Below are 12323 nucleotides of genomic sequence, written 5' to 3'. Positions count from 1 at the left end.
AGCTTTTAAGTCTGAAATGAGCTTTATGAATGTATTTTTAGTATAATCTATTTTTTAAATACAAGTTTGATAGGTCCTGGACATGGTAAGCTAATTCAGGGAGACAACTAAAGATACGAGCACAAGTCACAAAAGTTCCACCAAAATCTGTAGAAAGGCAGTGCATCCCAGAACAGTAAAGTGGGTCTTGGCTTCTTTGGCTCCTTGTTTCACTTTGTTCTGCATTGACATAATGTTCTCTTTTATGAAGATGCCACCCTCTGTGGCATCTTCATAAAAATAAAACCAAGGAACCCAGAATAAATGTTTAGCAGCACAAATCAAATCAATTGTGAGTCTAGACAGTATTAACAAAATCCAAGCCCAAATATACTTATTACAAACATTTTTCTTTTTTTAAAACTTATTTTTTATTTCTGGGATCTGTTTTTACGCTTAAACTTAGAATATAACTTTATATCCCCATCACTAACATAAATCAAACATCATCGATGTCCTATAAGATTCTAAAAGGCTCTTAGTGGGTACTAAGTATTTCAGATAAAGCATCACAGAAACGTAGATCTGGAAGGGATTTCAAAGGATCACCGAAGCCCATCTCTACAGTCCATCCCTATGAGATGTTTCATAAACCTCTTCTTAGAATTTCTATAATGGAAATTCAACAACTCCCATGGGAAGCATATTTTAGTGTATCACTACCCTTATAGTTGAGAAGTTTTTCTCACCTGTCTTTGCTACAAATACAGGTTACTTATGAGGATATTAAGAGAAACTCCCCAATTATAATGATCATGAAGTATCTCCAAGGCTATCTAGAGAAGCCACTACAATTTTCAAAGCCATTCTGGTGTTTGATACACATACAATTATCTTTTATCTCATCTTCCTCTAATCCCCTCAGTTATAAAAATGAAATCAGAATTTCTTTACTGAGATTACCTTTAAATTCTTACATTGACAGGACTCAGATGTAAAGCTGGATTACGTGGTATATCTTCATATTAGCAGTTAAAGGCAAAAAAAAATAATCACATAATTTATAAGAAAAGTGTTCTTACATTTTAAACTCAAGGATGGAGTTCTATATTCTTCTCTAATGGGAAGTTCTCACTTCGAATACATCACGTAATCTGTCTCATTTCCATCTTTAAGAGGACACTAATAATGGAAGTTTTGTGAAGATGCCGTATACAAACTATTTCAAATGATAACATGAGAAGTGCTGCTTATTAACAGATTTCATCACATGATGTAGAAACATGGCATGTCTCTAAGCAAATCTGACAGGAAGCAAAGCAAGAGAGCACGTAAGATACCACTTCTCATAAAGATGTATTTTTGGTATTGGCTTTTATCTAAATTGACTTCTGGCTGCTAGCAGTATCTTAATTCAGCAGTGAATATCCTACGGTGAGTTCAAGATAAAAGTTGATTCATTTCAATATCAGATGAACTACAGAAGCCACAGATGCGATACACTCTGAAACTCTGTTAAAGCTACCCTAAAAGTAAATTGCTCTATTTCAGGGCATTCTGAATCCTCAGTATCAATTACTTGGAACGCTAACTTTAGCCCATTTGAGATACAACAAAACTGACAAGAGTGTTTTGTGGTTTGTTCCATCACACACAGAATGATCCATGTTTTATTCTCTCATGTTTCTACTTTAAACCAATTCCCATCTGAGTTCAGACTGTATTTGTATTTCTAAAGCAGAAATCTGTCTTTTCAGCATTGTCCTAGCACAAACCATATTCCCGTCAAAAAGGCTTGAGGAAGCAAATGTCCTGGTTTTCTACTATGGTAACAGATTTCTTGCTTCCATGGGATTCTAGCAGTATTTTCCCCTTCATAATTTTTAAAAAATAAATTAAAAAAAAAGCACAAAGAGCTCAAAAAATTAATTCTATAGTCACTGTTACACATTCTACATGATATCCCCAAATTTTAAAAATCTTTCTTTTCACAAATACTGTTTTCATACATCCAGTATTGTTTCAGGCTTGCAGTCATGAAAACAACTGTACCACTTGGCTACTGGAAACACCCTGCCTTTAGCCTTGTTATGCACCTGAGATGTGTGAAACTGTCTCAATTACAAATATATTACAGAAGACTTAGGGCCTGATCCTGCAACTAAGATCCTACAACAGCCATTTGTCAGTGATAAGGAGAAACAAATATTGGAGGTGCAAGATTCTGCTCGATCAGGCCTTAAGTGTAAGTGCATTATACAACACAGTGTATCCTGAAATCTCAAAATACTGTGTATTTATGTAATGTATAAGTAACACACACAATTTACATACAGTAATAATTTATTCTGAAATGTTCATTTTAGTCTCTGTTGAGACATCACCCCCATGTCTCATTAATAAAAGAGTAGCCATCTCACCTCAAATACCAGAATATACAACAAGTTACAGCATAGCAAAAAGTTTCTACCTACCTTAAGATAAAATCTAATTCAGGATTCAGGTAAAATAATTTTTTTACAGTTACGTATTTTTCCTTTTTATTTTTTTTTTCCAGAGCACAAAGAGAGTGTAAATAGTTACACCATAACTAGCTATGCACATTATGGGACCACAGAAATGTTAATCATTACTTCAGAAAATAAACCATCAGTTCCACTCATGCAGAAAAGCAGGCTGGGAGCGCTTGTTCAGCAGAAACCATATTACTGTGAAGTTCACAGCCACGATTAATTATTGGGTTAGATGGACTCACAAATACTGAGTATACTTTTTTTGCATAAATAATACCAATTCTTCCCTGATGTAGTTTAGCTAGTCTGCAATCTAAAAATGATTGACAAAGCAATGCAGCAGTACGACTGTATCAACTCTATCTGCAATGTTCCATGATTTCAATGGCAAGCAATATTTAAAGGATTATGGGATGGGATGCTAATTAAATACATGTTGAACATACTGTACAAAGACACTTGTGATACCAGGTTTATTCCAAACTGTCAATCAGGTATTCCTCCAAAATATTACCAGTGAAGACAAAGTATACTATCAGATATGGCTTCCAGAACAAGGACTCTCTAAGAAGAATCAAACCTATTTACAACAAATAAGAACAACAAAAAAAAATCAATCCCCATTGTTTTAAAGTTTCATTTGAAACAAAACTTCTAAATAGCTGCTGTATATAATACATCAGTCTTATTTTTTGTTCAACTTAAACAGAAGTTACCAGGTAAGAGCCAGAATGACGTTTAGGACTCTGAGTTCCACTTGAGTCTGGATTTTCAGACTTGGAGTCACGTTTCTTTGTGCTGTTATTTACGGGTGTTGGTATCTGTGATGGCCGAGCAGAACTGCTGTCCACACTACTCTTCCTGCGGCTTGGATTGTAGTTGAAAGGAGTCACTCTTGCTGCAACAGCACCGATGGGAGAGCTATGTTTGCTTGAGCTACTGGAGCTGAATGGTGTACGCTCACTTACAGTACTTTCATTATTTTCTGGTGCAGGAACAGGATTATTCTGCAGAGGCTTTGTATCAGTGCCTTTCTTATCAGGACTATCCATCTGAAAGAAAGAGTTCAGACGGTTTTCTAAACCAATGGTACGAACTGGAACAGCTCCATTCCCTGGGGTTTGTTTTTCTTGAATCTCTTTAGAATCTTTACCACTCACACCCCCTTTCTCCAAAACACTGTCAATAACAGGAGGAGTATTTCCAGTTGGGGACCTTCCAGATCGCGGATTGTTAATTGGGCAGTCCTCTATCCTTACCCACACATCCTCAGTCTTAGAGACAGCGGGTGCCATCTGATAGATAAGACTTTTGGAATCAGTGCCACTTGCGGCACCTGAGGAAGAATGCTGAGGATCATTCATTATCTGAGGAATTTCACTTTCTTTTATTTTTCTCCAAGTACCTTTTGTTGGTGCTTGGCTTTCTTTACATTGCTTGTGTCCAGAAAGAGAACTTACATGTTGCTTTTCATCTTCACTTCTTGCCTTTTCACTGGATTCTGACGAAGCTGACAAAATTGAGGAGGAACTTCCTGTTCTGCGCCAAGTGCTTACACGAGGAAGTGACGAGGAATGCTTACTATGCTCACGCTTCCACGTTCCTGACCTACTGATCAACAATCTAGATGGACTCTCAGAATGAGAACGAGCTATATCATGACGTTTTGCTTGTCTCCCATCATATTCTGTAGAAGGGCTCATATTAGGGGGTAATTTTCGCCAACCACTAGCCTGGGCAGTTGCATGAGTGGATGAAGACATATCAGGAAGAGATGGACTTAAAACTGGGGTCTGTAGTTGGGACCTTGTGGGAGAATCTGGCCTGGAAGGTGACAGAGATTCAAATGAAGCTGACTCTTCTAATTTCCGCCTCAGAGTCGGGCTTGGTGCTTCTTTAATAAAAGTTGACTGACGAACAAGAACAGGTCTCTCAGATCTGTCAGATTCACTTCCACTTGATTTTGTAGATGACATTCTGGATAAGTCAGTCTTTTTGTTTGATCCTCCACTGTTGAGAGCTTGGTTTAACCCCTTTGAAGTGGACTCACTTCGTGGAATGCTACTGGTACTCTTAGGTAAGGTAGTTTGCTTTGTAAGGTTTTGCTGGCTCATCTGCCTGCCTGGTGATGTATATGACATTCTACTTGAACTTGAAGATTTAGTGGAAGCTGTGCTAGGAGATGATGTCCTTGGCAACTGTGACAGTTTGTTGGGAGGACTTATACCATTTCTTCCTGGGGAAATAGAGTTTCGGCCCGGAGACTGCAGAGGCCTACTTAATGGCTGTTGTTGAGGTCTAGAAGGAGTAGAATCTCTAGATCCTGATCTAGAAGGTCCTTTACTAGACCCACCCTGGGTCAACCCTGATGGCTGCCTAGTTACAGGAGCTGGCTCAGGTTTCACTGATGACTTGACTCCTCTTGGAGAACTAGTCAAACCTTGGCCTTCACTGGGACTCTTGGTGTTTTTGAGTGGGGGACCTTTTTTGGAGACAGGACTAGTACTCGAAGAACTATTTCGAACTCCTGGAATATGAATCATTGTCCTACCACGTGAAATTGAAGGCACACTTGTCTGTTGTGGTTGCTTCAACTGGCTTGAAACTTCAGAACTTGAGTGAGCTTTTCCGGTAATCATACTTTTATACACTTTCTTCCCTCCTTTGATTCCCCTACTTTCGGATTCTGCTTTTTTAGACTCCAGTGTACTCTTCTCTCCTGGTTTAAGAATTCTTGGACCTTTATTACTAGTGAAAGGCTTTTCTTCTTGGTCTGGGGTAAGATGAAATGGTGACCCTAGAGAAATACCAGATTTTAATGAAAGGATAGAATCAGAGTCTGATGAAGCTTGTCTAGACAGCGATGCAGCAGCCGCAGCTTGATGCAAGCTACTAACTATAGAATTTGCACCTTCTTGTATAGCTTTCCAATCAAAGTTCTCTGAATCAGGTGAGAAACCATGTTCTGAATCCAGCCTCTGTATCTCTCTCAAATCCAGTGTTAGATCTTCTGCCAGTATACTACCTGTATTTCTGGAATTATTTTTTTCACTTTCAATCTTAATTCTTGAGGGTTTTTTCTTCTTAGGCATAGCAGAACTTATGCATTCCTGCAAAAGGTCATCTTCTGAGTCAATACTAAGAGAACTCAGAGAGCTGTTTCTAGAGAAACATACAGGAGTATCTTCCACATGAAATGATTTAGGTGCATAACCAGAAGTCGGTGGTCTATTTGATTCCATCTGTGAATCAGGAGCCTCAGTAGATTTTACAGGTTCCCCTTCTTTGTTATTGTTGTTTTCTTGATCAATATCACTGAGGGAACTAAGAGATGAATTGCGAGAAAAACAAACAGGCGTGTTTTCAATGGCAAAATCCTGCATTTTCTCATCTGTAGCTGCTCCTCTGTCTGGAATCTCTTTAGCTGACTGAGAGAAAGTTTTGGCTTGGTTTCTGCCTGTTGCATTTTTTTGACAAACACGTGTCCTGTTACTTGGCTGCTGATTTGAAGACTGTTCTGGATTAGTGCAGTCTTTAGTTTCTGTTTCCTTTGTTTCTTTTCCTTTTCTTAATTCTGCCTTCTCCCTTGAAAGGTCAACATCATCATCATCAAAATCTAAAGAACTCAGAGAATCATTTCGTGAAAAACAGTAAGGAGTTCCCTCAATAGGTGTGTAATGATGAGGGGAATCAAATGAAAAGCTTCCTCTTACACGCTCTTCGTTATTTGGTAATTTTTCATTAAAATCTCTTGCATTATTTTTAAGATTCTGTTTCTTTGTGTCTCTGTTCTCTGAATAGCTTCTTTCATTATTAATACTGCTTTTAGGTTCTGTGGTTTTTCTTATACGTGCTCTGTATTCATCATTTTGGGGTACAGGTTTTACTGGTGATGTTGGCTTCTTTTTCTCACCTTCTGGTTGGCTTTTATTACTCAGAGATGAAGATGCCTGTTGAATTTGATCCATTATCTTCTTCACTCTGAAAGGTTTGTGACTTTTTCCTTTTGGCATAGCTGAGTTAATGCACTCAGCCAGAATATCACCCTCTTCTGTTTTGTCATCATCCAGGCCTGGGGGAGTCACAATTGAATTTTTTGTTGTCTGACAATCATCAGTACTTCTACCTTCTGTAGGAATGGTGTCTCGCTTTTCAAATTCCCCAGGCTCCACTCCTGTACCCACATTGTCTGTATTGGCCAACTCACTTGGGGGTGATTCTATTGTGAGATCACTCAGAGATGTAGCTGTTGAAAAGTTTATTGGTGTGCCCTCAACACAATATACCCGTGGCATATCATCTCCCGGTGTGAAACTCACGTGCTTTTGGGACTGCAATCTGCTTTGTGAAGGCAAAAGTTTGTAAACTGGCAACTGGCTGGGCTTTCTGGCTACAGGAGGAGGTATTTTTGGAGCAGACACTTGAGAAGGCTTTTTGGCTTTACGTGAAGACTTTGTTGGCATTGCAGAAATAATACATGCTTCCAGTATTTCAATATCATCATCAGAATCATCCAGAATGTCTTTTTCTGCTTCAACAGGCTTCTCTGATTTCTCCTCTTGACTATCCTTTGTATCGTCTGACTGTTCAGGTTCTGCTTCATTTCCATGCTCATTTTCATGAACTGGAGGCATTATTCTTAGCTCTGCATCTTTCTGTATAAACGGCTCATCAAGACTCAGAGCACTCAGGCTAGAAGAGCAAGAAAAGCCATCTGGTGTGCTTTCTGTAGCAAAATGTAGTAGGGTATCAGCATCTGGCAGTACCTGAACTCTTTGAACAGCTGCATTTACAGCTGTCTGTCTAGGACCAGGCTCTCTCTTTTCTGCACTAGGTATCTTGCCTTTAGCTGCATCTCTTTTCCCTTGAACTCCTTGAGCAGGGGGTGGTGTTTTACTTCTGCTTGGAGGCATTGTTTGTCCAGGGCTGTCTGGAAGGTCACTGGGACTTATAATACCACTTACTATTCCACTGCAAGGCTCACTTTGAACCGAACTAGCAATTGAACGGCTTTCAAAGCTATCAAGGGAACTTACAGAAGTACATCTGCTGAACATGAGTGGTGTTTCCTGCACATAATGTTCTGGTGGGCTTTTAGGAGTCTGTGCACCACTCTTTGAGGGAGATTTGGCACCTGAAGAAAATTCAACAACTTTATGTCTAGTGGAGTCAGAAGGAGACAAACTGGAAGTCTGAAGTCTACTAGATTTTGTTCTGATGTTTTGCGATGTTGATGTGCTTTCATTTACTGCACCGCCTGTAGATAAAGCCCCACTGTTTTCCTTCAGTTCTGACATCTGTAATGTGTTACTAGCTTCTGTCACATGTGTGGATTGATCACGTCCTATTTCATCTTCAGCTGATGACAAAGATGACAAAGAGCTACACCTTGAAAAACATATTGGGGTATCTTCCACGCAGTAGGTTTGTATAGTTTCCTGATTAATAGAGGGAGTTTTACAGGAGGCAGTCTTTTGTGCATGACCACCTCTGCTCTGTGCAGAATTTGGGTGAAGCTGGTTCTGTCTCTTTGAGCCAGCTGAGGGGGCTGATGTGCTCCCACTGCTTGAGGAAGTATGGTCAGTTTTACTGTGCTGCACTGAAGAAGTCTTTGGAAAAGTAAAAGACGGCTTCTGAGAAGGAGGAACTTCTGTTGAGTATTTTAAACTATAATCAATAGGCTGATCAACATGATGTTCCTCTTCATTGTACTGTATGCTGTAATCAGTTGGTCTGTCTTCCTCTTCATGCTGCTCCTCCTCAGAATAACGTTCACTGTAATTGGTTGGCTTATCATCATCATAATCATCCACCTGACACAAAGACTGGTTTACTTTCTGACTTATTCCAAGAGTTGAGCCTACTCTGTTCTGATCTGAACCACTGGATCCTCTTGACCTAAAGGAAGAAACACACTCCTGTTGTCCAAAAGGTGACTGATATTTCATGTGTTTATCATCTCCACTTTCAGTGTACACAGGGTAGGCTGCATTTTGGCTCCTTGACTGCCTTTGTTCATTTTGCTTCATTTCATCATCTACTATATGCTTAGGCCTTGTCCATCTTTCATTCTGAGACGGACTCTGCCTTCCAGAATTCAACTGTTCATCTGAGTATTTAAGACTGTAATTAATAGGAGTGTCTAGCTCTCCATCATTGTCATCCATGTGATTTGCACTATGAATCTTATGTGCCAGGTCAGCTGGATATTTACCGTAACTACAAAATTTACTTTCATCATCTTCAGAGTAAGATTCAACAGAAGGTTTCATTTGGCCTCTTTTACCATAGCCATCACTACTGCTGACACTATTTAAACTATCATTTGAAGCTCTCTTGTATTCCATTTTTGTATAAGGCACAGGACATGTCCTGTTTGAATTCTCAGGTTTAGGGAAGTATGTATTTGAGTGAGTATGGGCAGTGGTTGATCTCCTCTGGGCATTTCTATCTTCTGTCAAACAGTGCATTTCAGAAGTGGAAACAGAACTTTTGTCTTCTTGTGGAATATGCACACTTGTTGTTACTTCTTCCATAACTTTGGTGATCTGAGCTGCAGCAGTAGAAATCTGCATTCCCATTCTCTTAGAGGAATTCCCAGCATTCTCTGGAGCTGGATGATAGGTATTTAAGCCTACTGCTCGTTCCCTGTCAAGATTTCTGTCTTTCTCAGATCGAGAATTTTCTATGTTTCCTCTACTGGAAGAGGAGGAGCCAGGCAATACTGCAGTATTTAAGTATGGTGAAAGTACAGACACATTGCCAGCATTAAAACTCTCTGATCTGTATACACCATCATCATGCCGACTTGAGTCCAAGACATACTCACTGTATATATTTTGCTTATGTCTCTGCTTATTACGGTGAGATGCTTTTGGGCTTAAATTATCTATGTTGTCAAAAGTCTCTGATAAATGCTGAGCATCTAATTCTGCTTCCAGTGCCTTTTGTTTTCTGACATGAAGAGATGGTAGGCTTGATCCTGGAGACATAATGTTGGCATCCTTATATTTTGCTGGCCTGTTTGCCATGAGATTTCTTAATGCTGCAGCACTACCCATGGCTATCATTTTGTGCTTGGAATGAATGAGATTTTTCAGCATGCTTACAGCTCCCATGTCCCACAGTGCCTCCTGATCTTTTGCGTTCCTTGCAGAAAGATTCCACAAGGTCCCACATGCATTACTGACTATTGTCAAACTGTGTGACTTCAAATGTTGTAACAATGTTTGTAAGCAGCTGTTCTCTCGCAGGATTTGCCTGTTGTTGAGTAATTGGAAACAAACATCAATAAGTGGCATTTCGAAAGGGTAAAAGAGAAAGCAAAACAACAACCTATTACACTAGAGGCAAGTTTTGCCCTAAGAAAGTATAATCATGAATTCTCCAGTGCAAACTTATCTCATATTTCCTCTAGCTTTCATCTGAATGCTAATCCAATCCTATTATAAATATGAATAGTTACCTTTTAGTACAGTTCCTCATCAACAAGCAGCAGGTATTAATATGTCTGCATATTCTTGTTAAGCGAATGAAATAAATACTTGCCTTATGAAATTCATTTAAAATTATCTGTACCTGATTACTATACTTAATACATACTTTCACAATAAGACTCAAGTCGTAGAAACTGCCTACTAAATATGCATGTGGAACTGCTAAGATTTTCAGGAAGAAAAAAAGCATACCCACCTGTGGTCCTCATTAGTAGCAATTAAGCTAGAAACATTTCTTAATATTCCTCCTCCGCTTTCTATGATAGCTAAAGTGTTTGTTTGGCTCCGGTATGTCAGTGTGCTAACTAGAAACGCAAGAGCACCATCAACAGCACATATATCAGCTTTGTTCCCAGTACAGTGTGCTGACAAATTCCATAAGGCACTCAGAACACTCTTTAGGGTGGATTCCTAGGAAAGTAACAAAATGGCAGAATTAGAGAAGTTTTCAGCTATCGATCACAAGCTCTCAGACGCACGTAAGTTAGCTTCAAGGTGTTACGTGTGTTCCAATTTCTGTGTTTTGGCTGATAATCTATGTGTGCAGGCAGCAGTGCACACATATTGGTATTTCTTGCTCCAGAGTTTTCAGAAATCTGTGACACAATACTTGTTAGCTACCATAATGGTAAAAATGGCTTGAAGACTAGCTGGCAGGAGACTCTGGAATCGCATATAGTCCTGTCTGGATACCAAAGATATATCTAGAAGATTACAAAAGTGGTAGTTACCTATTCAGTAACTCAAAAGAGGTTTTATTAAATTGCAAAATTATAAAAAAGTCTATCTGAACAGCAGAGCTCATGCAACTGAAGAGCAAAAGCTGTCAACCCTCATTGAAGAACTACTAGTAGTTTTGAGATGTCATTGCTACATGGTGGTTTGCTGCTACGTTAAGTCAAAGCAACTCTCTTTTTCTGAAGCAAGATACTTAAGTCACCCCATATATGTGACCAACTGCTTTTATAAAAACGGAACATATCTGCAATTTCTGTAAAACAAATGCCATATCTCAAAAAGTTATCTCAATCATTTTATACAGGATACCTTCTTAACTTCTAAAGCACATTCCATCAATGCTTTCACACTTCCAACTTCTCTTAGAGTCTTCTTGCTGTTTACATCTGCTCGCCATGACAAGTTCCTTAACACACTTGCAATGACCTGCGAAACATGAAAGGAAAATAATGTATGTCAGTATAGCTACTTTTTAACAGGTTATCAGACTTCCCTCATAGATTTCTGGAACATTATGGATTAATGAACATTACCCATGTTCAGCTACTGCACTAAAATTTGCAAAAATCGGCTTTTTGTTCTGTTGTCTGCTAGACTGTCCTAACATTTCAGTATCAAGTTAAATCAAAGGCACTGGCTTTTGTGTGTGAAGAAGAAAAATTCTGAATCAGGCTCCCTGCTTTCCACACTGGTTGAAAAACTGGTCCAAAACCTCAGATTTCTGATCTGCTCTGGTAATTTAGTATCACCTTTTTCTCAGCTTTTCTGCTTGTAAAATAAACAAGAACATTTGCCTGTCTCTCAGATGGTACGATTACTTTGACTGATGTTTACAAAACTTTTTAAAGTTCTTTAAAAATACACTGTGTCTTACACAATCAGAACAGTTATCTATAAAAGATGAACAACAACTCAGACAATATCCTTGTCCCTGGCAGTAGCTAGACTGAGACAGACTGTCACTGTAGTGGACAGTCATTACATATTTAACTCCATCTATTCATGGACTACAGTAGGCATTTACATGCATCATGAAATACACCTGGTAGAAAACTTTAACCTATGGATATTCTCCTTGTCAGAGAATTGTGTAAGCTTGTTAGGTTATGTGATGAATGCTCTGTGGAGACAGTGTTCTCACAGGAGAATGAATATTTGGGACATGAACTCGGAATAATCCCAAAAGATACAGCAAGGCCATGAGAGGCCTGAGGAAGCTTAAGCATGCAAGGTAAGAGGAAGCTGGAATTCACTGAGTTATGAGAACTGTGGACTGTTGGCAAGCTTTCGAGGTCAAGTTCTCACACCTGTGCTTAACTAATTGTATCACAGTATCACAGTAGGTTAGAGATTGGAAGGGACCTCAAAAGATCATCTAGTCCAATCCCCCTGCCGGAGCAGGAACACCTAGATAAGGTTACACAGGAACGTGTCCAGGCGGGTCTTGAATGTCTCCAAAGAAGGAGATTCCACAACCTCCCTGGGCAGCCTGTTCCAGTGTTCCGTCACCCTCACTGAGAAGAAGTTTCTTCTCAGGTTTAAGTGGAACCTCTTGTGTTCCAATTTGTACCCATTACCCCTTGTCCTTTCATTGTTT

General features: G+C 39.2%; 1 protein-coding gene across 6 annotated transcripts in view; it reads right to left on the bottom strand.

The window, feature by feature from the left end:
• Positions 1-2304: 2304 nt before the first annotated feature.
• The window catches only part of APC (APC regulator of WNT signaling pathway), a 100802-nt gene continuing 90783 nt past the window's right edge, over positions 2305-12323 (bottom strand). For 5 of the 6 annotated variants that reach the window (XM_061344487.1, XM_061344486.1, XM_061344488.1 and 2 more), the window contains 3 exons: positions 11036-11152; positions 10185-10399; positions 2305-9752 (listed from right to left, as the gene is read on the bottom strand). In XM_061344487.1, coding sequence (XP_061200471.1) covers positions 3194-9752; positions 10185-10399; positions 11036-11152 — 6891 coding nt within the window. In that variant the 3' untranslated portion in view covers positions 2305-3193. The remainder of the gene's footprint in view (positions 9753-10184; positions 10400-11035; positions 11153-12323) is intronic. The other variant, XM_061344490.1, reaches the window with a different exon arrangement.

The sequence above is a fragment of the Neopsephotus bourkii genome, unplaced genomic scaffold (genome assembly GCF_033783945.1).
Source record: "Neopsephotus bourkii isolate Nb327-2 ecotype Australia unplaced genomic scaffold, CSIRO-AGI_Nbou_v1 NB_228, whole genome shotgun sequence".
Classification (NCBI taxonomy): domain Eukaryota; kingdom Metazoa; phylum Chordata; class Aves; order Psittaciformes; family Psittacidae; genus Neopsephotus; species Neopsephotus bourkii.
The sequence above is the reverse complement of the archived record's forward strand: the minus strand, read 5'-3'. Positions and strand labels throughout refer to the sequence as shown.